The sequence below is a fragment of the Mercenaria mercenaria genome, unplaced genomic scaffold (assembly GCF_021730395.1).
Source record: "Mercenaria mercenaria strain notata unplaced genomic scaffold, MADL_Memer_1 contig_3408, whole genome shotgun sequence".
Lineage (NCBI taxonomy): Eukaryota > Metazoa > Mollusca > Bivalvia > Venerida > Veneridae > Mercenaria > Mercenaria mercenaria.
In genome coordinates, this window is record NW_026461542.1 from 1,234 (window position 1) to 29,083 (window position 27,850).

The 27,850-nt window shown below is 32.8% G+C and overlaps 1 protein-coding gene and 1 long non-coding RNA gene across 2 annotated transcripts in view; one reads left to right on the forward strand and one right to left on the reverse strand.

Annotated features, from left to right (window-relative positions):
• Positions 1-201: 201 nt before the first annotated feature.
• LOC128553034 (uncharacterized) lies at positions 202-3,425 on the reverse strand. Its single transcript, XR_008369229.1, has 3 exons — positions 3,360-3,425; positions 429-614; positions 202-292 (listed from the first exon to the last, which is right to left on the reverse strand). It is a non-coding gene; the product is annotated as an uncharacterized LOC128553034 (long non-coding RNA).
• Positions 3,426-3,572: 147 nt separating this feature from the next.
• The window catches only part of LOC123523221 (uncharacterized), a gene marked incomplete at its 3' end in the record, with an annotated part of 68,694 nt that continues 44,416 nt past the window's right edge, over positions 3,573-27,850 (forward strand). The window contains exons 1-9 of the mRNA XM_053534140.1: positions 3,573-3,697; positions 13,332-13,418; positions 14,558-14,646; positions 15,379-15,552; positions 23,418-23,561; positions 23,746-23,868; positions 25,015-25,269; positions 25,855-26,002; positions 27,617-27,836. Coding sequence (XP_053390115.1) covers positions 3,645-3,697; positions 13,332-13,418; positions 14,558-14,646; positions 15,379-15,552; positions 23,418-23,561; positions 23,746-23,868; positions 25,015-25,269; positions 25,855-26,002; positions 27,617-27,836 — 1,293 coding nt within the window. The remainder of the gene's footprint in view (positions 3,698-13,331; positions 13,419-14,557; positions 14,647-15,378; positions 15,553-23,417; positions 23,562-23,745; positions 23,869-25,014; positions 25,270-25,854; positions 26,003-27,616; positions 27,837-27,850) is intronic.

Consider the following 27,850-nt stretch of genomic DNA (forward strand, 5'->3'; position numbering starts at 1 on the left):
TTTTCTTGATGGACGGCCATCACATACAATTGTTCTTCAATACTATGCCTTATACTTATTAGTGCTTAAGATAGCTCAGTGTCCGTGTTATTAACCGAATCTAATCATTAGACTGATGATATGATAAAATTACGTTTATCCATCTTACTAAATGTCTGCTATTATCATTAAGTATCGTAACTGCAAGTGTACATTTCTTACCCGAGTGAGCTTTGGGGCTGAATGTCAGGTCATGCACAATTAGTAGTAGCTCTTGGAAATTATCATTGTCTGCAATGTTGACAAAACCAATCTGAAAGTACCCATGTAAGATTACATTTTATAGATAACATAGTATCATTGACAATTCAACTTAAAACAAATATTCTGTTGCATTGTGACAGATGTTGTAGTACTGCTAATAGCAATATATAGCAACAACAACTAACCTTTCCATTTGCGAGGAATGTGTGTACTCCTCTCAGTTCTATGGTTGATGTGAGGGTATACAGGTATTCATATCCGGGCGTATAATTCACAAACGACGACGACACGGCGATTGAAACAGATGAGTAGACATAAAGATACAACAAAATACTGCTTAGTTGCATCATTGTCTCTGACGTTTCTGCATGCTGGAAAGGAAGATTTACTGGTAACAATATAGTGCAAAATGCTACATAAATTAAATAAATAGAAATGATATAGATTTCGTAGACAATACAAAACTAAATGTAATATACGTACAAGGTCGTTCAATATAAAGATTATAAAGCAAGCATCGCTAAACATTCTTTACATTCTTAGATTTAATGTATATGAATTAATTGCCAACTGACTGTTACAGTTGCATACTAGGTAAATTTTCGCAATGTGTTTTGTTTCTAAACAACGATGGAATGCCTGGAAGTTCTCTCTTTCTCGTGTAACTGTCGAAGGGCCCCGTTTGACCCAATACAATTTTGATAATGTAAAAATTGAGTCGGACTGAGTTTACGAAAAAAGGAAGTAAAATTATAGTGAATGTTTATGCCCCATCATCTGTGTAGCATTTACTTAATGTACAGGCCAATGTTTACCTGCCGTTGCAGTAAACTACATAAAATAATAAAATACGTCCATGTCTTTCCTTAATAACAGAATGCAATGTGATGCTTCAGGTTTAGATTTATTCAGTACACTTTAAAAGATAAAAGACATATGTATTATTTATTCAATGACACTCATACAACGTAAATTTCCCTCATTTTTCTTCAAAACTGCTCATGATTGAGAAGCAGGATAATTTAAAACAATGCGATGTACATGTGTTTGTTGTACGTGATACAAAGTCTAACCAGTGCTCAAACAGGTCACTAAATAGTGCTAGTCATTATAACAGAGTGACTGAATGCTTACCTGATGTAAGGTAAGAATCATTAGAATGAGATAAAACAATTCGATTAGCTTCTATATCTACATTACTTTATTTTGCATTATTTCAACTATACCAGAGTTTATCTCACCGATCTTTAAACATCTCGGCGTATACTATAATGCCACGCAATAATTGATAAAAAGACAGGAAAGCCATCGGATCCCTAAGTGCAAATTTGTGCATGTAGTTGACAACTAAACTTAGAAAAGCAGAAAAATAAACATGCATGTATGTGTTACTTATAAATTTCATAACCAAAAGATAATACGGCAGACCAAATGTTGCCGAAGTGTATACGTAATATTCTTGATTTATATTAAACATCTGTATGGATATTATTTTTTTTTTCTTGAATATTGTACTGTCTTGTAAATATTTGAATGCAAATGTCTTGTTTTATCCTTTAATTTGCTGATTGCTGTTTGTTAATAATGTATCTTTTTATATCAAGAACTTGCTTTTTTTTCGTATATCAACGTTTCATTTTTTATGTCAAAAGGGAGAGCATTTACTTATTATGTCTGCATGCACAGCCTTTACATTCTTAGTGTTCAAGTAAAATATATGCATATAAAGACATCATTCGTAACAAAACGTACACTTTGTCCTTATTTCTATTATTCTTATTGTTTATTAAATACATCCACATCTAAGACTTTTGTCAAGGTGCTGTTAAAGTATAGAACATAAATTAAAGAGTTAAAACATTAATAGAATAGAACATACTACAAGTACATTTGACAAAAGAATATAAAAAGAGAACATTTATTGAACGCAAGTACAAATAACACATGCCAAAAGTTTGGTCATAAGAATAAGAAATATTCAACAGAAATAATAATTTAAAACATACAAGAATATGAACGATGTTACAAATTGAACAAGCATGACATGTATACAATATAGCATTTTGGTCATAAGACAAATCGAATTGCAGATGAATCGCTGCTTTAGTTACTTTTTTATTTCAGAACCTGTTTGTATCAGGGATGCATTTTTTCACTTCGTCATGTTAGAACTCATTTTCCTTATTTAAGTCAAAGTTATTAATATTCTTTGTACTGAAGTTCTAGTGGTGTGTTGAAAGAAAACGGTGGGGTATATTTCGAAATACGATTATCATAATATTATCTTATTGGCACGTATCAACACCTTACAGCAGAAGAACTTGAGCTTGAAATGGAACATTTCTATCAAAAATACACAGGTGCATGATTTTAAATCATCTACAACTAAAACATAAATACCAAATATATAAAACGTATAAAAGAACTGTTATTTAACAAGTAAATGCTTTATCCAACACAAGCATTGAAGTTGTGCGTGACAGTCTGCATTATGCACTCCGGTTTAATCGAATTTTTGTTGATGCAATAAAAGTGAACATTATTGATTATATTTATAGAATTAAATTGGTAATTATTTCAGCTAACGCAGCATGCCTCAGTAGACAAGGTGTGCAAAATACATATTTATGTAAATTATTCGCGTCCGTGATGAGTTATCAGATTTTAACATGTCGACCGAACTGTTTAGGCATTTCTCAGCGGCAAAATTTAACAAAGACGAGATGGGAAATGAAATCATGAATAAATGACGTTTGAGATCTTGAAAATCTTACTCAGTCCATTTGTCTACAACAGATATAGGAGATGACTAGAATTCAATGGTTGCGCATTTATACGTACACAAGTTATACAAGAAGACTATTATTATGCGAAAACTATTCAAATGACTCAACACTTTAACACCTTTTACATGAAATGTTTATTATTTAGGTTGATGATTATTGCAAAATGTGTTTACTCTGAATTTCACTGATTGAAAAAGTATCCACGTACTGATGCATGTACCTCCTTAATGAACTGAAAACGGAGATGGAGGAAACAACATTTCATAATAAAACATATTAATCCATTTATCCAGGAGTCCTATAAATAAATTAAATTAATATTTTGCTCACCCAAATACAAATTAGAATTCACTCGTGTTCATCTTGATATTAACCTGTAAGCTATGTTGCATTTCGTCTTTATCCTTTAATAGAAATATTTAAAATGATAACGTTATGTGTTTGCTATCTATGTTTTATTGGATAGTTATTTCCATCCAATCAACAACGTAGTACCGAACCGATATCTTGATTTAGATTTACGTGCTTATTTTCATCAGACTTGCAGTTGCTAACGTAAATCCTAGTCGTCTGGTAAACTACGATAAGAAAAGAAAATGTTTTGAAGTTCTGAAAATGGAATTAAATCTTTTTCGATTGATTTTTGTTTCTGCTGTTTTTCAGTTCAGGTATGAGATAAAATATCATTTTTATAATGTCACTTCAGTAATCGACACTATTATAATTATAATGTATGCAATTAACTTACGTATCTATAAAACTGGAAAATTAAATGATGATTCAAACGTTAATTTTAACAAGATATTTTTTTAATAATCTATAAATACGATTTTAACACTTCGTCACTTTTCATAATTTAGTCATAGTATGGTAGTTTTTGCCCCTGAAAAAAAGTTTATGAGGGCCGGAATGTTAATGCTTGGAGACAAAGACTTTGTTAAAGTTTAATCATCCCCTGTTCATCTGGGTGCTGTCTCCAAAAAAACATATGACCATTATATGCAAATTATAGAGGTCAAAAGGTCACGTGTTATACTAATATTTTCACATATTTTTCTGTACTGATGCAATGATTAATGAATAATTTCACATTATTCTGGATTTGATTTACAATTATAGGTTTAAAATTGAAACTATACACTTGTATCCAATTGATAAATAATGACACGCACTTAAAAACGCTGAACAAAATAGCTAACCGCCATTTGCTATTTTTCAATGTCTTTGCAATTTCTGTAAATACAATTTTGAAATTTAGTATATTGTTAGACCAAAGTGTTATTAATATCATACTAAAAATTCAAAAATATTTATTGACGCAAACATATAATTTTATTCAATTTACTAATTCACCCAATTTGTAAAAAGTCACAAAAACACATAAAAGCTGTTTTGTAGAAAACGAGTGAATAACATTTGCAAGCATACGAACTTTTCATACTAATATTTTTTCTAGAGAATGGTTAAATATGACACGAATGATGAATGCTCTTTTTAGAAAAGGCACGTCAACTAAGATCATCTTCCCAAAATACGTTTTCCTTTTTAGTATGTACATGTAAATTGTAAACATTTTTGTTTATTTTTTGTGACCTGTCAAAAATGGGTTGCAATCGTAAAATGAATGAATATATATTTGAAGACGTGCTTTGATTTTGTTAAAAATTCGGCATATCATCAATAGTATATTGTTTTGAGTATACACTACATTTCAAGAAGTATTTTATGTTATTTTGAACATATTGGCAAAATGAAGGGGGGTGGGGGGGGGGGGGGGGGGGGGGGGGGTAGCTGTTTTGTTCAGTATATGTTGGTTGTATATTTTAGAAAAGCCTTTATTTTATAGATTACAAACGTCCAAGTAAATCTTAATGAAATATTTGCATACATATTGTTATGAAACACTGTTGAATTTCAACTTCTGGCAGGATATGCTGTAAAGTTTTAAATGTTTCTTTTCGTTGCTTTATTCTAATTTGAAGTGTGGCTTCTTAAGCAAATATTTCTGATTTCTCGTTAAGAAAATTTCCTTCATTTAACTGATGCAAACAGTTTGATCATACAGATGCTTCTCAGTTTAAATGTCACAAATATATATCAAAGGTCGCAGTAAGTGCTATAAAATATAAGGAATCATGGTCAGAATTATTGCCTACTCAAAAGATACATAATCTTGCATACAAAAGGGTATTATTTATCAACTGTTACTACAACAATGCTTACCATTTAGTCACGTTATTATTTGAAAGAACAGAAATAAATTGCCTATAAATTATACTTTTCTCTTTTCAAAAGGGTAATTGGGTATATTATTCCATTCAATGATTAAACATCTAAGACTTTAACACAAATAAACGCATATTATTTAGAAAGATTCAGGTTATAGGCCTTTTTAAGTGTGTAAGCTATATAAACTTGAATACATTTACCCCACAGAATTGAAACGGGTTCAATGTACAAACTCTTGTATAATCGTCTATTGCATTAAATGGAAGATGTTGTCTTTAAGTGGCACTTACAAAAACGTTCATTATCAGCAAGAGCTTTGTTGGCCTAAAATAACAAAAAAGGTATAAAATGGTATAGACAGTCGAAAGAGTTATGCTTCCTCTCAATGTTCTCTGTCACTATCTGAAATCAAATGTCAACTTGAAACTTGAATAGATTTTTCACTTATTTTCAGGACAAGCATAATATAATATAATAAAAGAAAGTGTTATGTTGGTGTACAATTCCTTAACGTGTTCTCTTAAGAACCTATCTCTTAAACCATTACTTGATTTTTTTTTAAATGTGGACTTATAAGATCTATGTTTTCTTTTCCAGTAAATGTATCTGTTCCTGTATGCAGTTTATACATACTTCCTTCCCCATTTGTAATGTTCAGGACAAGTAAATATGATAAAGGGGATAATTCAATAAATATCATATTTAAGGGAAGTGATTAATAAACAAATGAAATGCAAGATATTTTTATGGTTAAAATGAATAAAACAACATGGATAGTTCATACCAGTGTTGGTCAATGCCGATCTGCACTGCATATCAACGTATTGTATTGCAATCATAATAATGCTGTATTACCTAAATATACATTAAAGTTGTGACTTGTGTCTGTGTTCATCGTGTTCATATTCCGTAAATCTGTCATTGTTAATAACTTTTTTATATATCTATTAATATACCAATAGTAATTTAATTCTTGAAATAGTTGGAAAACTGATGAAAAACACATTTATTGTACTGTATGATATAAAAGCGAAGTAATTTCATCTACAAACAAGAGCACCGCCTTACGGGTGCAGATGCTCATTTGATTTTTTTTGTCTCTGTATAATACAAATATTGTCGTACCCATGACTACCCATTATTTTCTAAGTCCAAAAAGGGGCCATGATTCTTAAAAAAGCAGGATGGAGTTATGTTTCTTGCAGTACCGAGTCAGCTTTTGATGTTGAACAAGTGTTGCAAGTTTCAAACCAATATCTTTGATAGTTTAGGAGAAAAGTTGACCTAAACATAAAACTTAATCAAGAAATCTGATATTTTCTAAGTCCAAAAGGGGCCATTATTCTTGCAAAAAGCAGGATGGAGTTATGTTTCTTGCTGTACAGAGTCAGCTATTGATGGTAAAATAGTGTTTCAAGTTTGAAGCAATAGCTTTGGTAGTGTAGGAGAAAAGCTGACTTAAACATAAAACTTAACCAGCCAACGCCAACCCTAACGCCAACGCCGACGCCGATCAATTGGTGACAATAACCTATCATTTTTTTCAAAAAATCAGACGAGCTAACAAAAAAGAAGCTTAATATGGGTGCATGTGACCTTGTCCTTTGTACATGTTGTATTGTTTGTAATGTAATTTTTATACAGAGTTATGTACATTAAAAGTTACAGACAAGACAAAAATACCAAAATGTTTTATATCCAGATGTGACCTTGACCTTGAACTAGAGGTTTGGTCTTACATGTGACGAATCAATTTGCTATGGTGGCTGTGTTTGCCAAGTAATTTAGTTACTTGAATGTTCATTCATTCAAAGTCAACTTAATGATTTGAACAAAAAAAATATTTGCTATGTTTGACTGCTAAGTGTGACCTTGATTTTGAGACAGAGAGCTTGGTCTTGCAAGCGATACATTTTAGGGAACAGTTGTGTCACAGATTTTCAAAATCCTTGCGTGGATGGCAGAATTATGAACCGGATACAAAGTGTGACGGACAAGAGGACGGACTGATGAAAGCAGCCCATTTCTATACCCACCCTTTTCTTCGAGCAAAAAAGTTTCAGATATATTGATTTTTATTGTATCTTACATAAATTCTGTAAAATATTTGGCTTGTATTTCACAATCAATAAATTATAAACAGGCATAAAGAATTCGTGTTTTACCTTTTAAATTACGTATTGTACCTTTTTTATTGTACGCTGCCGGACTACTTTCATAAATATGCATGACCTGGCACAGTTTTATAAAGAGCGCACATAAAAACTTCACTTAGTTCCAATTTAATATCGATAAGCATTGAAGATTTCCGTCAGAAAATAAAAATAAATGTATCTCATAAAAGGTTCATTATAACAGTAGCTTGCGCGCCTCGTGTGATCCGAATAGGCAAAAATCCACACCCCAATGAAATTTTATCAACCCCAGATTTGTTGAAGTAAGTAATGTTTTATTAAAGGGAGGCATTTTTAAAGAAAATACTAAGAAATATATATATATTAGACTACACGGACTACTTTACTTATTCAAATCGACAATTATATCTTTTAGTTTTCTCTAAGTATGTTGCATTAAGTCTCATTCAAGTATTAGCGTACACATCTAAATTGAATGGATTTTGCTACATACAGTTTTTTGTCTGTAACATTTTATACCAAGGAAAGCCGTAAAACATATGTCCAGAGAAACAAGTAACTCTTTGCTGCTATCAAATGTTTATTATACAATAAAACGTATTTGAAATGTGTGTTTTCGGAGTAACGACCAGGTAACATAAACAATAAGATACATCTTTATGGTAAAGTTTATTTTTAAGTGGCGTCAGTACATCACTCAGCACTGAACACTAGTCGGGATATCAGCGGCAACCGGGAATTGAACCCGGACCGCTGGCGTTGTAGCCTAGCCTGCTAACCACTGCACCACTAACTCCTTATCAATATAGAGTTTTAATAAACAAATGACATAAGCAATGTACCAATAAGCTGCATCTGGCAAAAGCAAGCACTTTAAAGTATTGTTTTATGTTTATGGATTATTATTCTAAAATTGACAATCCAGAAGAAGAGATCAACATTCATAGTTGCACTTAAAAGTAATTTCCATAAAGAATTGTTCAAAAGTCATTAACTTTAGAGATACTTGTTAACTAAGCACTGAAACATAATTTTCACTGTGTAACTTTGAAAAGCTTGTCAATCTTAAGTGTATAACGTAGATTTTGGTGAAATAAATGGTACACTAAACAAAGCATGACTGTCATCGCTCAAAGTTTGGTAAATTGTGATTGTGATTGGCATTTTATTTATCAGAATTATGTGAAAGTGACTTGTATAAGAACTCACAAATATAAAAAGAAACAGAATTATACCTGTATTATGTAGTACATTTTTTTCAACAGTAAATAATGTAAGTATCGGTACAAACGTTACCGTGAAAGCATGCTGAAATACAAAAAGGAATCAATTTTCTATAACAATACTTAAAATATTTGTGTTAAATTATATACAAGATATGCAGACAAAGGGAATATAAAACTATCAAAGATCATTTGTTGTGTTGTACATGATATTATTGATGATAACGTAAGTGTCAAGGAGCTGAGGTCGAATATTTGATGTGTGCTTAAACAAGTACATAATACAGTAAATATTAATCTTTATTTCTATTGATTGTGACCTTCTGCTGAGATATTTTCTATATAATTGAACATTCCCTTGAGCAAATAGGTTACCAGAGACCTTTTGATAAAAGCTTAGTAACGATTAACTGATGCCATTAACGTAAGTACTATTTAGAAGACTGAATAGAAAGTAATGTCAAGATAAAATGCTTTTTAGTATTAGGTCAGTTGCCAGTCTATCTCTCTCTACTCTTATTTAAATGAAATGGATATTTTGCAGACATTAAAAATGGGTAAACAATTTAACAACATATTGTGCCTCATTAGTGTCCTTTAGTGTTTAACGATATGGTTCAGCCAACTGAATTAGCGAGACAGACTCGTGATTTTTATACACTTCAGTTTCTTTTAATGGCCTTTATCATTGTTTGAAATTTCAACAAAAACGATTGGATAATTTTGGAGTTATTCTTTGGAAAAGAAATGGTATATGTAAGTTTAATAAAGGGAGATAATTCAAAATGTAAGCTAAGTTAATTTATTGTATTTGTACAAAGCACTTTTCCCTAATGTCCTTAATCTTTGTGTGAAGATTGAATAAATTCCATTCATCACTTTTGGATTATACGCATTAATAGTATCTATAGACTGACATTGCCTTAAAGTGAATAGATAAAGTGCATGACCTTTGACCCTAATTGCAGACATTGTTTCTATTGGTCATGTTCTGTTTTAGCTTTGCATCAATAATAATTGACTAAAAATAGTTTCATAATACATTTAGGGTACAATTTTCCAGAAAAGTTGCCAGTACATAATCATTGGGAAAAAAAAGCTACACAGAAAAATTGCAAAATCAGAATTTCATAGCATGACCTTTTGACCCCTCTAATTTACATAAAGCTTTGTTATATTTTTAGAGACAGCTATCAAAGTAACCGGGAAGGTTCAAGCTTCAGTGAAAGTGTTGTCTTCGGGCATTAACATGCCGACCATCATAAAATGATTTCTAGGGCACTTTTGTCACTAAAACCACCTGAGTATCAGATAAATGGCCAATACACTATCATCAGCTTTTTGCAATTTACATCCCCTTGGTCATGCAGTAGTGTTTGTAATTTACGACTTCTTATGACATAAAATCCTGCCTGTATTTGAAAACGTATGAATGATAATTTCGTTTTGTTACTACTTTTCGGCCGAACTGTGTTCCGTTATGTGTATGTTTTTTTCCGCTTTGCCTATTGTTTCACTTCGCATATGTGTATTGTCAGATATCCGTTATGTGCAATAAAACTGTAAGATTTATGTGATGTTTAACTGTGCACGAGAATGTAAAGGAAGTTGTCGCTGTAGTGTATTTGACAGCATTTCATAGTGAATATCATTCCAGCCCGTTGATATGGGCATTTGAATCACGCCGAGCTTGTTTTGTTTCTTTTAGTATGGTACCCCTTGTGTACAAATTGCCCAGATAAAAAAAGTAATAGATCCGTTTGAAGGGCTACTTTTTCCGAAACTTCCAGAGTCGGTTCCCATCGTGCTATACATTACAAAAGGCAAATACAGGCAATTCTTTAAGAAAATCTTAAAATGACTATAAGCTTCTCGGGTGTCAAAAATAAAGTACTCAAATGTCATCCAAATGCAAATATATCTGGTTTGAAAACAGTTTATCCTATTTCTGACGTTGGAAACCCTTCGCACGCATTATGACGTTCATGAAGTGAATGGTAAATAAAATGAGTGTAGTTTGCTCAGTTTGTACAACTACCAATCCTGAGGTCGCGAGTTAGATTCAAGGATGAGGGTAAAGTTGTTAGGCAGTTTGTAGGTGAATGTTTGAAGAATCAGCTACATACTAGTTGCCAGTTGGTTATTCAAAACATATTGGCCAGTTCTATTACATTTTAAACTCCAAATGAAACATAGTCTAGCAAACATTGTCATATGAGGCGGTACAAGTTTATAAGTTTTCTATTCGCACGAATATCCAACTGCTTACTGGAAGGTAGTTGGCTATTCAAATTTTGAAAATCTCCTTACATCTTTCAAAGGGAGAAATTCATTCCTGTTAGCCCTTTATATGCTATTATATATTAATATTTAGCACTTTAATTGTATAAAGGACATGGACAACCAGCTGCCAATTCGGCTGAATAACCATCTGCTTACTGGTATTAGGCAGTTGTTTATTTGACAGAGCGTTTTAGAAAATATTTTCCTGTTACAATTTACCGCGGAGGCGAATCTACACATTTAAACGGTTGAATATGAATATTTAAAATCAAACGTCAAATTGAATGATTGTATCCCATAGAAGTATATTGTCTTCGAAATTTGAAAACTGATAACTGCGAGTTTTTTTAATTGTTTTGCAAGTACATGTTTAAATATTTAGAAAGTAAATTGTAAAATAGTTTAAGTCTGTTACGTTTTATTTAGCATAGGTTCACTTCTGTGTAATTGGAAGTGTTCGATATTGATATCTAAGAGCAAAGCAAGCGTTAAATTGAAATATTTCTTCCTTTTATGTGTGAAAAAAAGCACGAGTGCAGCAGTCTTGTATCGTCTACGAGTGCCAGTTGACAATTCGCGGTATGTTTCAGTAAATCAATTTTAGACATAAATAGATACAATCATTCAGTTGATTGCTTGATTTGCTCAGATATTTATATCCAACATTTTCGTCGTCAAACGTTTAGGAGACCCAGTCAAAAAACTAGACAGCTGGTTATTCTGCATTTTTAGACACCAATATTTCAGTCGAAAAAGATAAAATCATTTATTGTTATTTATTCTTAGATATTTATATTCAGTACTTTCTATGTATACAGAAGTCTTCATAATGATCAGGAGAGCCAGTTGGTAATTCGAATGTAAATAACCAACTACCTCTGGTCGTAAGCTGGTTATTCGGCATTTTAAGAAATCAATTTTTCAGTCGAAAATGGTAAAAGCATTCCGTTTGGCTCTTGGTTTGTTCTTAAATATTGATATCAAACCCTTATAATGCATTCAACAGTCTTGGTAATAACCAGGAGATCCAGTTGCAAATCCATGATTTGTTTCAGAAAATCTATTTTCCGCACATATTAGGATAAAATCATATATTAGAGATACCTGGTAGTCGCCGCGTAAGTGGAGGTATTCCCGTAATGCACGTACTGGACAGATGCGTTTGCTTGTTTTGCTGCCAAGAGTAATATTTGCCGAACGACCTTGCGAGTGTTTGAAGCTAGCCATTAGTATGATTGCTGACTTGTGGGACCGAACCAAGACATTTTTACGTTTGATCACGTTTGCGTATCCTGTTAGTGACCATGCCAACTCATCAGCTCTAAACAGACCAAAATGCCAGAAGATAAGCGAACATGTGAAGTAATCTTTAACAACTTCCTCGCATGCCTAGCTATTCTAATTGGACAATAGTGACGGGTTAACAAAGACTGTGCTACTAGAGTGCCTGAGACTGTGTAATATCTTTTTTGATAACGAAAGAGTCAGACAGACTCAGCCAATGTCTGATGCGGTATATGTATGCTGTAGCGGATATATAAGAGGTGATTGCTGATGATTGTAGATCGTTTGAATATGTTTTAATGCTGAGCGCCAAGCAAGGGAGCTACTGGTACACATTTTCACGTCTTTGGTATGACGCGGCCGGGGATTAAACCCACGACCTCTTGCACTCGAAGCGGACACTCTACCTTTAGGCTATCGAGGAGGTTTTTAACGCAATGGCTAGTTCGACTCGCCGTGCAGCATTTGACTGAAACATGTTACGCTTATTTTTTCGAAAAAAAAGAACAACAAGCGATATGTTATGTAACAAAGGCCAATGACATTTTAAACGAAGATATATCCTTCTATTACTTAAGCTATGCAGTTAGTTATTGAAATAAATTATTGGGATCCTGCATTCCTCAATACACAATTATGACTTTATTGTTTTATTTGGCATTAAACATTCGATATTCAGGCCTTTTTTTATAAATATTTTGGTTTTATCATTTGAAACGTAGCATAACACACGATTCTACTACGCCTTCAGTTATAATGCCTTATGTTATTGGGTTTCCACTATTGCTATACTTCTTTTTAAGATTTCTTAGGTCTTCTCTATACACATACGTTAGAAGTCATAAATGTTGGACCTAAGTATATATATATATATGCTTGTCCAAAATGTGTTCTGTGTAAACTATGCTAAATGAAAAACATGTTGTTGAAAAGAATATATAAATGTGCATAATGTTCATGCTAGCAACATGTCAAAAATAAACAATGCATTTGATGTTGACAAATCATCGCAGATATAGCAGTGTGGAATGTCCTTCCTTTTTTCTTTGTCTTTCATAAAGAAAATGTAATCCATATTTTGCAATTTTCATTTTACTTGTACTTTTGATTGTGCTAATGTTTATACAACAATTACGTTTTTGCTTTAGTTACGGACGAGAACCATGCTATCAGTATGACAAAGAATCTACAGAAACATGCACAGGTTTATTTGGATTTTGGGGATGCAAGAAAGTGTAAGCACAAGTTATTAACTGGTAACTTCTTTGGGAATTCTAATAATGTTGTTAGGTAACTTATCTGAGCGTTTATCGGCCGAGTGTTAAAAATATCGCCAAGAGTTTTAAGATTCATCGATAAGTCATTCGCTTATATTTTGAATAGCAATGCAAAACGAAATGCGTTATTAGAAAATGTAATGTAGGGTTTGTTCAAAGGTTTTCAACACGCTTAGTGATTCGAGATACCACCACATAAGACATACCACACGCTGCTAAATTGTGTACGTGTTTTTCTTGTTCACTCTTGATGTAAGATGTTCATACTAAATTTGTATACTTTTTCACAATCTTATTGCAGTTATAACAGTGTAAAAAAGGGAACATGAATCTATCACAGAATTGTAATTATTTACATTTATGCACACTATTTAAACTCATTGTATTCACTTGATCAGGTTAACTTACACATTTGGAATATATGATTTCTCCACTCCCATGGCGGAAAAGAATATAATATGATACTGCTAATTATGAGAAATGATAAGTGGGATAAAGACGGTGTATGTAAATGTAAACAAGTTATGATGTTAGTACATTTCGGGCATGTAACTACAATGTAAATTAGCACAGCAACTAACTTGAATGACTAGTAGGCTCTTGGATGTAGTTAAGCGGTACCTTATATTTTGGTGGTGATTTGTTCGTATCTATATAAGAGTATTAATAGGCGCGTACCACCATTATAACAATATACCATAAAGACATTCAACAAAGCGGAAAGTAATACAGACGGCATTGAATAACGCACGCACGCACACACGCACACACACACACACACAGAGTTAAAATTATTCTTTTGCTTGAATATATCTCATCAGCTGCTTAAAATCAACTATAAGAGGGAGAGAGAGAAAGGGAGGGGTGGGAATATATTTAAACAATAAAAATCATACGGTATTAAGCAAGCTTAGCATGTATACAATAAAGCAACGTTTGGCTTAAAGGACTCGCAAATAGATTTGGATATAAGTTTATTCCATTGATTTGCATTATTTATAACATATATCAGAGTAATGTACACAGTATTTATACTAATATGTACTGTTACAGTACTTACACGTACGTATGTTTACCTAATAAAGATCATATTGCAGCTACAGGCAGGTGGTAAAATGTTGTGCTGGGTATTATGGAGAGAACAAAGACTGGTCAAGACCGAAATCGTCGTTGGAGTGTACAACACGTACGTTGAATACAGTTCACAATATTGATACTTTGATTAACTTGAACACTTTTGAAGCACATTAGTTTACAAGCTAAGTATTGTTGCGATTTTCATGTTTAAAATTGGAATCATAATTTCGAGGTTTTTACAACAGGTGGTTTTTTTTTTCGTTTGAGGCCCCAATGGGTAACTCCGTTTATTCTCCCCGTCACATGTTTAGACGTGGGTCGGGGAACTACCCCATGCTAACCTTACAAATACACACATACAAATGAGTTAAATGTAATATATATATAAAAAAAAACATCAGAAAAACAGATTCCACAAAGATAATGTTCAGGGAAGATAATTATATAATTATGTTTATGGTCTGAGGCCTCAACACTCAAAACATAGTACAAAAAGTATACTAATAATATATAAAAAAGTCGAAACAGCCATATTCACGTACAGAAACGCAATTCATTATAATGGTATTTGTATAATTATATTTATACACAACTATTCACAAATTAGCTTTTGTATATGTGACCAGTGACGTTTATTTTTCCCAGCTTTAACTGTTTCACTATTAATTGAAGAGGCAAACTTTAAGCTATTTCTTAACCCTTGCAGCGGTGGAATTATTTCTTTTCTTTTACACAAAATGTATCTTTTTATTTCAAGACTCAAAATGTACTTGCATATGTAATAGTAAAAACAGTACTTTATAAAAAGCAACAAATGATATTAATTTTTCCTTACATTTAGCGAAGTGTCGCCAGGGATATGGTGAGCAAAGTTGTAACGTACGTGGAGAGGGATACGTTAAACACAAATTTAAAACTGTAACAAACAGTGGCGGAGAATGTGTTGCTCCTTCGTTATGCGAGAACTGCAATGAAGGTTATTATCCAGTGACTGATCGAGGTGGATATTGCAAAGGTGATATTATTTATATCATGTATAAACTTACTCTTTTGCCTCTTTACTCATATGAAACATCCTGGTAATAGAGCTGAGTGAACACCGTTTGTCAATATTAATTTCAAACCAATGGAAAACTGTGCCTGCGTGCGTACTTGCTTGTGTTGAACGTCTTTTTTAACATTTGTTCAGTCATATTAACGACGGTGTTGGCATGTAGAAGTTAACCCAATGCTCACCTTTATAGTGCTGCCTCACTTGAATATCAGGCCGTTGGAATAGCGCCAAGCGCAATCTCTTCGTATTACCTGTAATAAGGGAATACAAAGGCATACATCTAACAAATATATGTATGCAGTAGAAGTTATTCTCCTTCCGTTAGTAGCTTTAACAACATATTTCACCTTGTGAAACTATATGGAATTTATTATCATTTTTCAAACAACTGCTTGTCGATAAATTACACTACAGATAGTTTCACATTTTCCTTAAGCAGTTCTGGATTTGATCTTTACATTTGATTTTTTTCTTTTCAAATCACTTACCACTGAGCAATTAAAGGCGTTGCTCAAACCTATCTGTAGTAATTTATCTTTTTCATGCATAGGGGTAATAAGTGAATAGTTTGCAGAAATCTAGGAACTACTGTAGGCTTACTTATTTTAGCGGTGTACTAATAACAGCGCTTTTAGCGCTATCGCACGTGCGCTAATTCATGTCCGCGCATTAATTTATCCAAGCATTTTCAGGTACATTTTCATTTGATGATGTTTTCTTCGAACTTTTGCAATTAAATATTCTTGAGAGTTTGCACCAGTTACACTGCTGGCTGATATTTTAAGGTTCGTATGATATTCCTGTTTATTGTTCATATTATTATTTTAAATATATGATCATGCAAAATAAAATATTTAAGCTTGTAGTTTGTGTTTTTTTCTCATTTGATCAACTTGTTATCGATTTCCGTATCACCTTCGGGCGTGTCCGTTGTTGCAGTCGCTCGTTTACGGAAAGGTGTAAAAGGTTTGTATTCAGACACAATGCATGTAGGACAAAGGGGATTCAATGATTAAAATGTGTGACAGTCTCGTTTTATTTCAACAATTATAACTAGTATACTGAATATAAAACACGCAGATTATTATAATTAAATACAAGAAAACAATACAGTTACGTAGGCAATATTATACTTTATATACTGTACGTAAACATAAAGCTACATCACCGTTGAAAGTTTCATTGAAAAAATACAAGTATCATCACGGCACACTATCTTAAAGTCATACTTGGTACAGGTTTTAAAGTTTTTAGCTAACGGATTTTTATTTAAAGGTCCATTACTAAAGGGAAGTGAGTTGGCAATTTTTTTCATAGCCAGTGCATAGACTTCTGCAAGACACTAAATAATGAAGACTGGCAGGTCAAAATTTACAGAAGGTCTTTGGAACTCAAAGAAATGTATGTGTATTATGTTGAAATTTCAATGAATCGACAGAATGACCCCCCAGGTCTTTTTAACTTTCTTCATACTTCATAGAAAAATTATTGTACATATACTGCGATTTATTTCGAATTTCTACATACCAACTTTCATTTTCCAATAAAATGAAATAGTTTCTGTGCTTTTTAAAAGAAATTAAAATGTTCACTTTCCTTAGTATTGGACCTTTAAGTTTACATCAAGATTTTCATAAGCAGTATGACGTATAATTACAGCAGAAACACATTACATAAAAATTGCCGACGGTTAAGTTTATTTCCGAAAATTTTCGTGAATCTCCGTAAATCTCCGAGAGCCTCATCTCGGACAGCGCTAAAATTAGAAATTAGCGGTCTCGCGAGAGCGCTAATTCACGTCCATGCATTAATTAGATATTTCACCAAAAAGTGCGTTTGCGCTAAATTTTTGCCGCGGTAATAAATGTACGCCTACAGTAGTCACCGAAGCCTACAATAACGTTTTAGCGCTAGGAAGATGATCCTTCAATAATCTTTTTTTATTATGAAGCATGATGCAGTAAACTACACATATAACTAAAATAACTGTGCCTACTTGAACTTTGTACTTTTGGTTCCCGTGTCTAATTCATGAAATATAAAATATGCTACTAGCGTATAATAATAATCTCTTTCGAGTTGTAAAGTCGCGTGATCCACAAACACGACATAGGCCATTTTTGTCGAGTTGTTTTCGGTAATTTTACGATGTCTCTGTCTTCGAAACATTGTCCTTCAGCGCTTTGATATTGTGGCCAGCTCGGATGTTCCATTGAGAAAACTATCGAAATGTCTAGAGGAAGATTTTTAGTTCTACTAAAGTGCCTGAAATAATTTCCTTCGGGTCGCTTTGTATACTTCTGCTACGTCGCCGATAAAGTTTGAATGACGTCAAAATAGCTAAGCTCCGTTAAAAAAAAACCCTTCATTCGGCATATATCTTTTGACTAAAATAAAATTACAAATATTGAAATTTCATTGTTAAGATTAAATACCCTGAAAAGATCGTCACTTCAGTGAAACAAGGTTATAACTGATATATATCATAAAAATGACTTTATGCATAAAATTACATAAAATGGATAAATACAAATGCTATTAAAATTATGTAACTAAAGTATGCCTATTACCTTTCAAATTGAATCTCAAATCTTTACTGTTTTTTTTTTTTTTTTGTGCAACAAGGTTGTAACTCAATATATTAGTATTGTGTGACAGGATAATGTTGTGCTACATGGTTTTATCTCACTTTGTCAAATACAACAATTAATTTATAGAGTGGAATTATGGCTCCTAAAAATTGCACATTTGTGTTCAAGAAAAATAAATCTGGAATAGATAGTATGACATCTTCCTAAGAAATACTGAATATTTTTTAATTAATTTTCCAGTTTGAACATAAAAAGGCTTAAAGATTTATATCCAAATTAAATAGAATTAGCATTATTCATTTTCAAACAAGAATCACCTTTCATGATATATGTTGACTGATTTCTATGGGCACTAAAATAGTCTGCAATAGTCCTACTATATGCTTCTTCATTAAGACATGAACAGGTGTATTTTACTCTTCTGCATATTGCCATTTTACAAGAACAATCCTGGCAAATAACAAGTGCTGTCCGTAAGACAGCAAATCTCGACTATTCGATTTGTTGTCCCAGAAGCAGGAATATTACCCTAAATGTTAAAATACCTATAGAGTTTCAATCTAGTACCTTCATTAGTTTTGTAGATAACTTGCATGCAACAAAATAGGCTGTCAAATTTCAGTTCATGGGCATAAGTTTAAGTTCAAAAGGGGACAAAATGCATGTCAGAGTTATGGGACTTGATGATATTATCTAGTTTTATGACCCGAAGACACATGTAAGTTTCAATTCAATATCTGCATTAGTTTTGAGGTAACTTGCATGTATTGAGGTAAATTGCATGTTAAACTTTTAGCAGGATTTTCTATGTCCAAAAGGGAGCATAATTTGGCCACTATACATTTCAGAGCTATGGGACTTGATTCAGTGAGATTGGTAAATGACCTAGAAAAAAAGAAAAAAATGTTTCAAAGCTATATGCCTTAAACGATAGCCATATGTACTTGTATGCATAATCTTAACCAAGGTGTGACGCCGACGCCGATGCCAATGTGAGGTGAATAGCTAGACTATTCTTTGAATATTCGAGCTAAAACTGTCCCTGGCCTGTCTTCAGTCATAATACTCCCACAAAATGCCTCTTCATTTATGTATCTTCATGTCTGCAAATTGTTTCCTTAAAATGTTCCTCTCTGTAGGAACCTGGATCCTGGCATGTCTACAATATGTTCCTAGATAAAGCCTTTTTGATGTAGGTCCCTTTAATTTTAACAATACGCTTCCATGATTTTTGATGTAGGTCTCTGGCATGTGTACGACATGTTCTCACAAAATACCTTGCAATGTACATCCCTGGTATGTTTACTGTAGGCTCAGACAGAACTGCTCTTGATGTAGGTCCCTTGCAGATCTGCAACGCATTATCACAAAAGGCCTCTTGTAGGTCATTTGCAAGTCTACAATACACTCCAACAAAGTATGTCTTCTGGTAGTTCCCAGACATGTCTATATAACGCTCCCACAAAATACCTCTTCATAGAGGTTACTGGCAAGTCTGCAGTATGCTCCCACAATATGCCTCTTCATGTAAGTCACTGATATATATTTGCAGTGCTCTACTACAAAATAACACTTTAGTAATACCCCTGCCAAGTGGCATTAATACAAACTCACTTATTAACCTTGCCAGTCTACAATAACCTCCTATATAATGTCACTCCATGCAAGTCTCTGGCAAGTCTACAGTACCCCCAAAATATTATCACATTTGACCAAGGAATGTCTAGAAAGTCTCCTATGAAATGTGTCTTCTTTTAGGTCCATGGCAAAAGATAATAGGTAAGGGCAGATTGTTGCTTGGAAGCACAGAGCACCTAAAACACAACCTCAGAGTCACGCATTTGCAAAGTAGGCCCACAACAAAAAGAAGCTGTAATGGAAAAATATAATAGATGGGTTGCTTCAAACATCTAACAAGTACATATTAATTTATGTGAAATATAGATAGAGGGGGAGGAAGTGGTATAATGGTGTCAACAATAATGTCCTACCAAATTCCCGTTTAAGTGATTCTCTTTTAAGCCACCAAATATTACTTCACCTTTTTCTCTGGAAAGTCCCCGATATCTTCCTACAAAATACGACTTCATGTAAGTCCCTGGCAAGTGTACAATACGCTTCCAAAAATAGCACGTCCAACACCGATAATTCTATGATATTCTTCTACAAAATGCTTCTTGTTGTAGGTCCCTTGCAAGCAAGCACAATACACCCTTCTACAAAATTACAGTCACTTATGTTGGTGGCAAGTCTTCAGTATCATTCTACCATATTCTTGTTGTTTCAAATCTTTGTAAAGTCTACAATACTTTTTCACAAAGCACCATTCCATTGTGTCCCTGACAAGTCTCCAAGTACCTGGCAAATTTAAAACACACTCCCACAAAAGTATGTTCATGTTACTCCAAAGTCTACAATTCTCTTCAGCAAAATATTACTTCACCTATTTTCGCTGCCAATCTGCTATAGCATCTAACAAAATTCCACTTTATGTAAGTCACTGGCTAGTCAAAAGAACTCTCTAACATATACAACATATGACCCTGGCAGGGCTATGATTATCTCCTACAAAATGCCTATTTTTTAGGCTCCCTGCATATCTACAATACTCTCCCACAACATACCACTGATGCATGTCCTTGGCAAGTTTACAATAACCTCCTGTTGCATTCCTGTTCATGTGATTCCTTCTTTAGTCTACAATATCTCCACCAAATACCACTTCATCTATTTATCTGAAAAGTCCACAATAGCCTCCTACAATACTGGACCTCATATAAGACACTGGTTAGTCTACAGTCCACTAAAAGAAAAGAACACATTCAACTGTGGCAAGTCTAGTATATTTTTCTTCAAATGTATGTCCCTGGCAAGCCTACAATACTATCCAATAAGATACCATCACATAAGTCCCTACCAAATCTACAATAACTTTCAACCAGATTCATGTTCATGTATGTCCCTGATGAATCTATAATAACCTTCTACAAATGTCCTGTTCGTGTGACTCTGTATCAAGTTTACAATACTTTCCCAACAAATGCCACTTCACTTATGTTTCTGGCAAGTCTACCATAACCTTCTATAAAATACCATTCACCTTAGTTCCTGGCAAGTCTAGAATATCCATCTACCAGGTTTCTGTTCATGTAAGTTACTGGCAAATCTATAGTAGCATTCTACAAAATAACATTCATGCAACTCCCTGGCTAGTATACAATAACTTTCAACCAGATTCATGTTCATGTATATCCAAGACGAATCTTCAATAACCTTCTACACAAGTTCTCTTCGTGTGAGTCAGTTTCTGTCCAGGTACGTTACTGGCAAATCTATAGTAGCCTTCTACAAAATAACATTCATGCACTCACTTGTTATTTCTGCAATAACTTCAATTCGTCTACCATTACGAGTCGAAAGAAGCCTTCTACAAAATACAATTCATGTAAATCTATGGAAGATCTACAATTTCCTTCTACAAGGCTCATGTTCATGTACGTCCCTGGAAAGTCTACAATAACCTTTTTTCCAGGTTCCCATTTATGTAAGTCATTGGCAAGTTTGCAATTGTATTCTACGAAATATCATTTCCGGCAAGTAGAACTTTTATTTGTTGAAAATGATCGTACTTTCATAGCTATTAAAGTGAGGCTATCGGGCAAAGAGCAATTTATATTGTGTTTGGAAGCCTCTATTTCGTCATATTGAGTTTTTTTTAAGCTGTTTGGTGATTTTTAGCTCGGCTTTTTGAATAAAAAAAACAAAACAAAATAATGTCAGCGTCGTCGTAGGGTAAATGTTTTGATGAAGTCAAATATCTCTACTAATATCAATGCCATAACTTGAAACTTAATATAGTTACTTACTATCAAAGTCTGCATCAGAAGAAACAATCCCCATAACCCTGATTTGAATATTGATTGAGTTATGCTCCTTTTGACTTATAACTTTTTGGTAAAAGATTTGATAAAAGTCAAATATCTCTGTTACTATCAAAATATTTGACTTGAAACTTAAAATATTTATCAAGTATCAACGTCTATACCATGAAAAAATCTTCTAATAACTTTGATTTGACAGTCATGCCCCTTATAAAACGTTACATATCACTTTACTTTCAAAGATATTGACTTAAAACTTAAAATAGTTATCTACTTTCGAAGGCTACACCAGAAGACACAGTCCCCATAATTCTGATTCTATACATGATTATGACAAGCCCATTTTACTGGCAACACTCGAATTCAAAGTCAAGCACTGAGAAAAATCGTCATGCAAGAAAATTTAACTTATTAAATTGACTAAAGGCTTATAATGCCTTTATTGATAATGTGGATGCCACAGTTATTGTTATGTACAGGTAATAATATTATAGTAATTACTTGTTAAATCCTATTTTGGATAGTTGTTTTATCCAGTAAATGTCGAAACTTAAATATTCATTGACATGACAGAAACATTATGTGAACCCGTTTGTTTTTATTATCCCCTTTTAAGGCTCTTACGCCATCTTGTTTATATGTTCATATGCAGTGATGAAAGAAGGGTTTTTCTAACATCGTATTTCTTACTATTGAAATCAGTGTTTCAGAGACAAACGCAAATTCATTTAAATGTATTTGTAATTTTTGAAGCCTATTATTAAAATTTGATAAATTGACAAAGCCTGTACAGGTGCTACACTCATTTGTGATTGTTTGTCATGCACACTAGATCTACTCTATAATTTCCAAGTATGTCATGGCTTACCACCTTGTTGCACAGAAATATATGTCAAAATTTTGTTTATTTAAGTGCAACAAGATTGTATCTCAATCAATTCACAAAATCCCTTTTATTATTAATAAATATTCTATATCTAAGATACTAGTATATTCCTTTATGACTTTTGAAATCAATATCAGAAACAAGCTCTATTTCGTATAAGAATACTAATTTTATTGTTAAATATTAAAATTAGTTTCTATCTTACATAGTTATTATCTAAATATCATACTTTTCACTTGTTGAAATATGTTGAAAGAAAATCCTAACATAAGAATGTACCTAAAAGAAGATGACAGTGGTACAAAATTATATCGACACTAAATAACATTGTGTAGGTTCGTTTCTGAATGCATATAATTATCATTTTTGTTACACAATTTTTATCAGAATGTCGAGGTAAAGTTTTGTTCCGACCACGTTAATGATAAATTATCACTATCATTACCTTACCGTGCCATTTTGCTTCAGCTTGTGTGAAACCAGAAAAATGTAATCTGCCTTCCTGTACAGAAGAAGATGATGTCATATGTAAATACTGTGATGGTGAATACACTGCGAACAGGAAAGGTTATAATATCTACACAAGTGTCCCAGACCCTACAAAATGTCAAAGTAAGATGGATATAGACTTAATGATTTGAATACCTGTAGTGATTTATGTTTTCATTATGTTTTGTATACTAATATTCTTAGATATACATACATACATACATACCTTTATTTATTTACAATTTATATGTTGCAAACATCCATAAAAATGATGTTTTTGGTATTTTCCAATTATATTATTATTCAGGAACGTGTTCATGGGCAGACGGTGCCAGGTGTTATCCGGGTGTATGTAATGGAAATATGATTTTGAAGGATAACTGCAAATGTGCTTCAGGTTTCACTGGGACTTTCTCAGACTGTGCAACGAGTAAATACTATTTTATCAATTATCGTTTCATAAAAGTCTTGTTTATTTTGTCACACAGTGGGAGAACCTTCCAAAACAGTAATGACATGACATTTTACCAGAATCACATTTATCACCTTTTCTGAAAGAATTATAGTATCGCTAAATAATTTGATTTAATAGTGTGATGAATATAGTTGATGTCATCCCATCCGCATCACTGTTTGGTTTTTATGTTATCGCTTTGGTTGAGGTGTTTTTGTGAGTCACACAGCACTGTAGTTGTTACTTCTTATACTTATTCTATTTTATAATATGAGTGCAATTAGTGATATGCAATGGCAACATCTGGCCGTTCCCTGTTTGATAAAATGCATTCGGTATTCAGTGTTTTGCAGATGACGCTTTATATATAGTTTTGGATACAAGATGTTGCCTATTTATTTTGGAAACATGGTGTGTGTTTAAACCATAGTTTCTTCAGGAACCTAATACTTATTTGGCTAACCCTTATTTCCGTTTTGTAAGCTAATGAATTGTGTAGCGTGTCTCCAATTCACTTTCAATAATATTTTGAGTAACACACACGGTAGAAAAAGAAACGAACTGTACTAGGCTTCTTGTCAACAAAAACGTAACAAGACGATATACCATAAGAATATATTGCCATTTTTCAATACTTTGACTGTGGCGGAAAATCTAAGATGCCCTTACAGCATTGTGTCAGACATGGCCTGGTAGAACCATCGATCGGCAAGCCAGCTGAATGAATTCCACACATTTAGAATTCTACACCACAATCAACGTTTCAGTCCCGTTTCGTCGATTTGGAATTGGTTCAGAATGTAGAAAAAAGCTTGTAATTAACGATTTATTATGTAATATGATATTATAAAGCAGCATCTGGATATCAAAAAAAATAAATAAATAAAAAGCGAGCTCAATTCTTTTGGGAACAGCGTAGGTTGTATTTTTACTTCTGGTTACCCCACTCAATAAAATATTGCACCTTCCGGTCACTTAATAAAACATGTATTGATCGTACTCTGAAAAATGATAACCTGTATCTATGTGTTAGTCTGAATTAGGTCTTTTAAAATTAGATTAGATTCATATGCTTTCTTCGTTTCAATTTGTCAAGATAAAGTTTGTTTTCAATATTTGTAGTTACGCAGGGCACAAATATACTAAAACATATATTACGATTAGAAGATGGGGATGATACAAAGCCAGCGGTTCTGCTTGACAAATCTCTAACAACAGATGTTAAATGGACAAAGGATGGCTTTTGGTCCAATATTGCAGTACATGTTTTGTCATCATATGTTCCAAACATTACCGCTGACCCTAAACCAAACTATATATTAAATGACTCTGTTTATGGAATAGCTGAAATGACCGTGAGGGTGACATTCATGAGAGGTAATTATAATGTAAAAGTGTCATTGTTCAAACACAATTGATAAAATCCATGCCCATTTCATATACGTCTCCAATATAAAAGTTCATTTACTGTATTGTAAACAACTTGATATATTTATAAGAGATGTGATTCAACGAAAGCAACTCTTAAAGATGGTGCAACAAACACACTTACATTTGGAATTGATTTCACTTGTAAACCTGAGTAAATTAATATTATGAATGGGTTCTGTCTACCCGATCACTGCCTTATCAGTTGTAAAAATAGAATATACAATGGATTTGTATACAAACACGATCTCTCCTATACAGATCAAATTTGAGATATAATTTCACATCAGTATTTTTTACGTCTACCAAATTTGTTCAAGGTGGTTTAATAATTAAAAACCTTACCTGTCAATATTTGGTATAGTTCTTTTTCCTTTATTGCAATACGGAAAATAGTGAAAATTTCTTAGTAAACTTAACTTGCGGGCCTTGTGATTTATAAATGTTTTAATGCACCATCTAAGACCTTCAAAGCCTTTCTGTTAGAAATATTGCATCCATATTTCACTTTCATATCGGGTCATATTTTTTCAGGATCAAGCCAACCAGTATGGGAAATTAAGGCACCGCAGTGTACAGTAAAGAAGCCAACGTGCGTTCTAAGTGTTATGAAGCCGTTGTCTACTATAACTGAATGGAATGAAATATTTCAAAAAGACCTTTCATTTAGTCATTCGGACAGGTACTATTTATTTACCTTTAAGTAGGTAACATATAAATTGTACTGATCTAAAGCTCATTATTAGTAATGCTGAAGTCTTTCTTTCTGGACTAATTATGAAAATTTGAATACTACACAACCTGTTATTACACGGATATTTTGCCATACTCTTAATCGTATTAATCGTTTTCCGCATCAGCATTATCTAATCTAGGGCAAGCTTGTAATGTATGTTATACACTTATGGTTGCAAAAGGTAATTAATAACATTCTTTCTCTTCAAGGTCTATGGAAGCTTACCTTACCAAGCTGTTGTATGACTATGCAATCGAAGTATTTAACCGTTGTTTAATGTTCTTTAAAATATCTAGTATGATTAATATATAGAGACTGGTAATTTTAATGTTGATCTTTTATTTTTTAAAAAAGATATGCGGAGTTGCTGTTTCATGTACGCATTCGTTTGTACTACTTATTCAACAAGTACAGATCGTTCCCTTTAACATAAACGTTAACAACAGCTATTAAAGGGAAAGGCAACGGTGTTTGATGTTAATTCTTTCAGCTGGGATTTGTGTTATCATTTAAAAAAGTGAAGGAATTTTCAAAATCTACTTAAAAATGAGGAAGCAAAGAGCATTTAAATATTTGATCAATATGACGGTCATTTTGATTCTAAAGGAACAAACAAATGGCGGATTTATAAAATTTCCAGACACATATTTGAATTATATTCACTTATTTCTGTAAAATAATTTCTCTACTTTTACCAGCTATAATGAAAGAAATTACCATGCTTTACATCATACACTCCAGAAACATAAAATTTACCTGATTTAAAGGTTATTTGCTAAATAAAGGATTCAGCAGTATGTAAATGACGACATAAAAACAAAATGGCTGCCTCCATGATCAGTGATTTTCTTAAATTTCAAACTGCCATTATGATATCTTTTTCAATCGTGAATTTTAGAAATTCTTTCAGCATTATGAAATTATGAAAAGCTTTCACCTAAATTTAACGCATTGTAAGGCTTCCCTTGTTCTTCAAACAAATATATGCTATGCTGCGCGTATATTGCCATTGCGACCATAAACACAATGAGTACATGATTTAAATAGGCATGACCTTTCGATCTTCGGTTGGCTTTGAATTTTCATAAGAGATGTCTGCGATCAATTTTTTTTTTCATGTATATTTTTGTTCGTTTATTTGAATCATATGTTCCGTTACAAAAATGTTTAATTCTTATAACAATAACAATAATGAAATTATAAAAATTGTTTATTGTTCATTGGCAAATCTTTGTCATAGAATAATTAGACATTATCTGTGCGTAGGCAAAAGCCAGTTTATTAATTCCCGACTATATGTATTTGATACCCTTGTAAACAAAGTTTTCTATAGACCCATTAAACTTCGTTTTCGAAATGTATGCATTTTTAAACAGCAGCGTCTGAGGTTATATCGTTAAAGCCGCTTATCCTTATTCTAATATAAAATTAGACGCTTATTGGAAACGAAGTAAATATTTTTGCACTCGACAATGCAAAGTAACATTGTATAAATACATTTTTTATTTGAGAATTCCTGCATGCTCGTGAATATTTTAGGTATCTTTGTTTTTATTTTAGATTAAAATTTAGCATATCTGCTAAAAACGGAGGATATATAACTTACGAGGACAGGTCTAGTTTTTATCCTGAACACTATTCTGAAAAGTCTTATCAGTTGAGAGGTAAAGTGACGACGGAGATTCTTGAACTCGGATTCGACATGGTACCACCTGTGCATTGTTTTGAAATAAGCTTCTGTATAGACGATCCTTTACATGCAAAAGATATATTGAAAGAGGTATTATTCAGCCC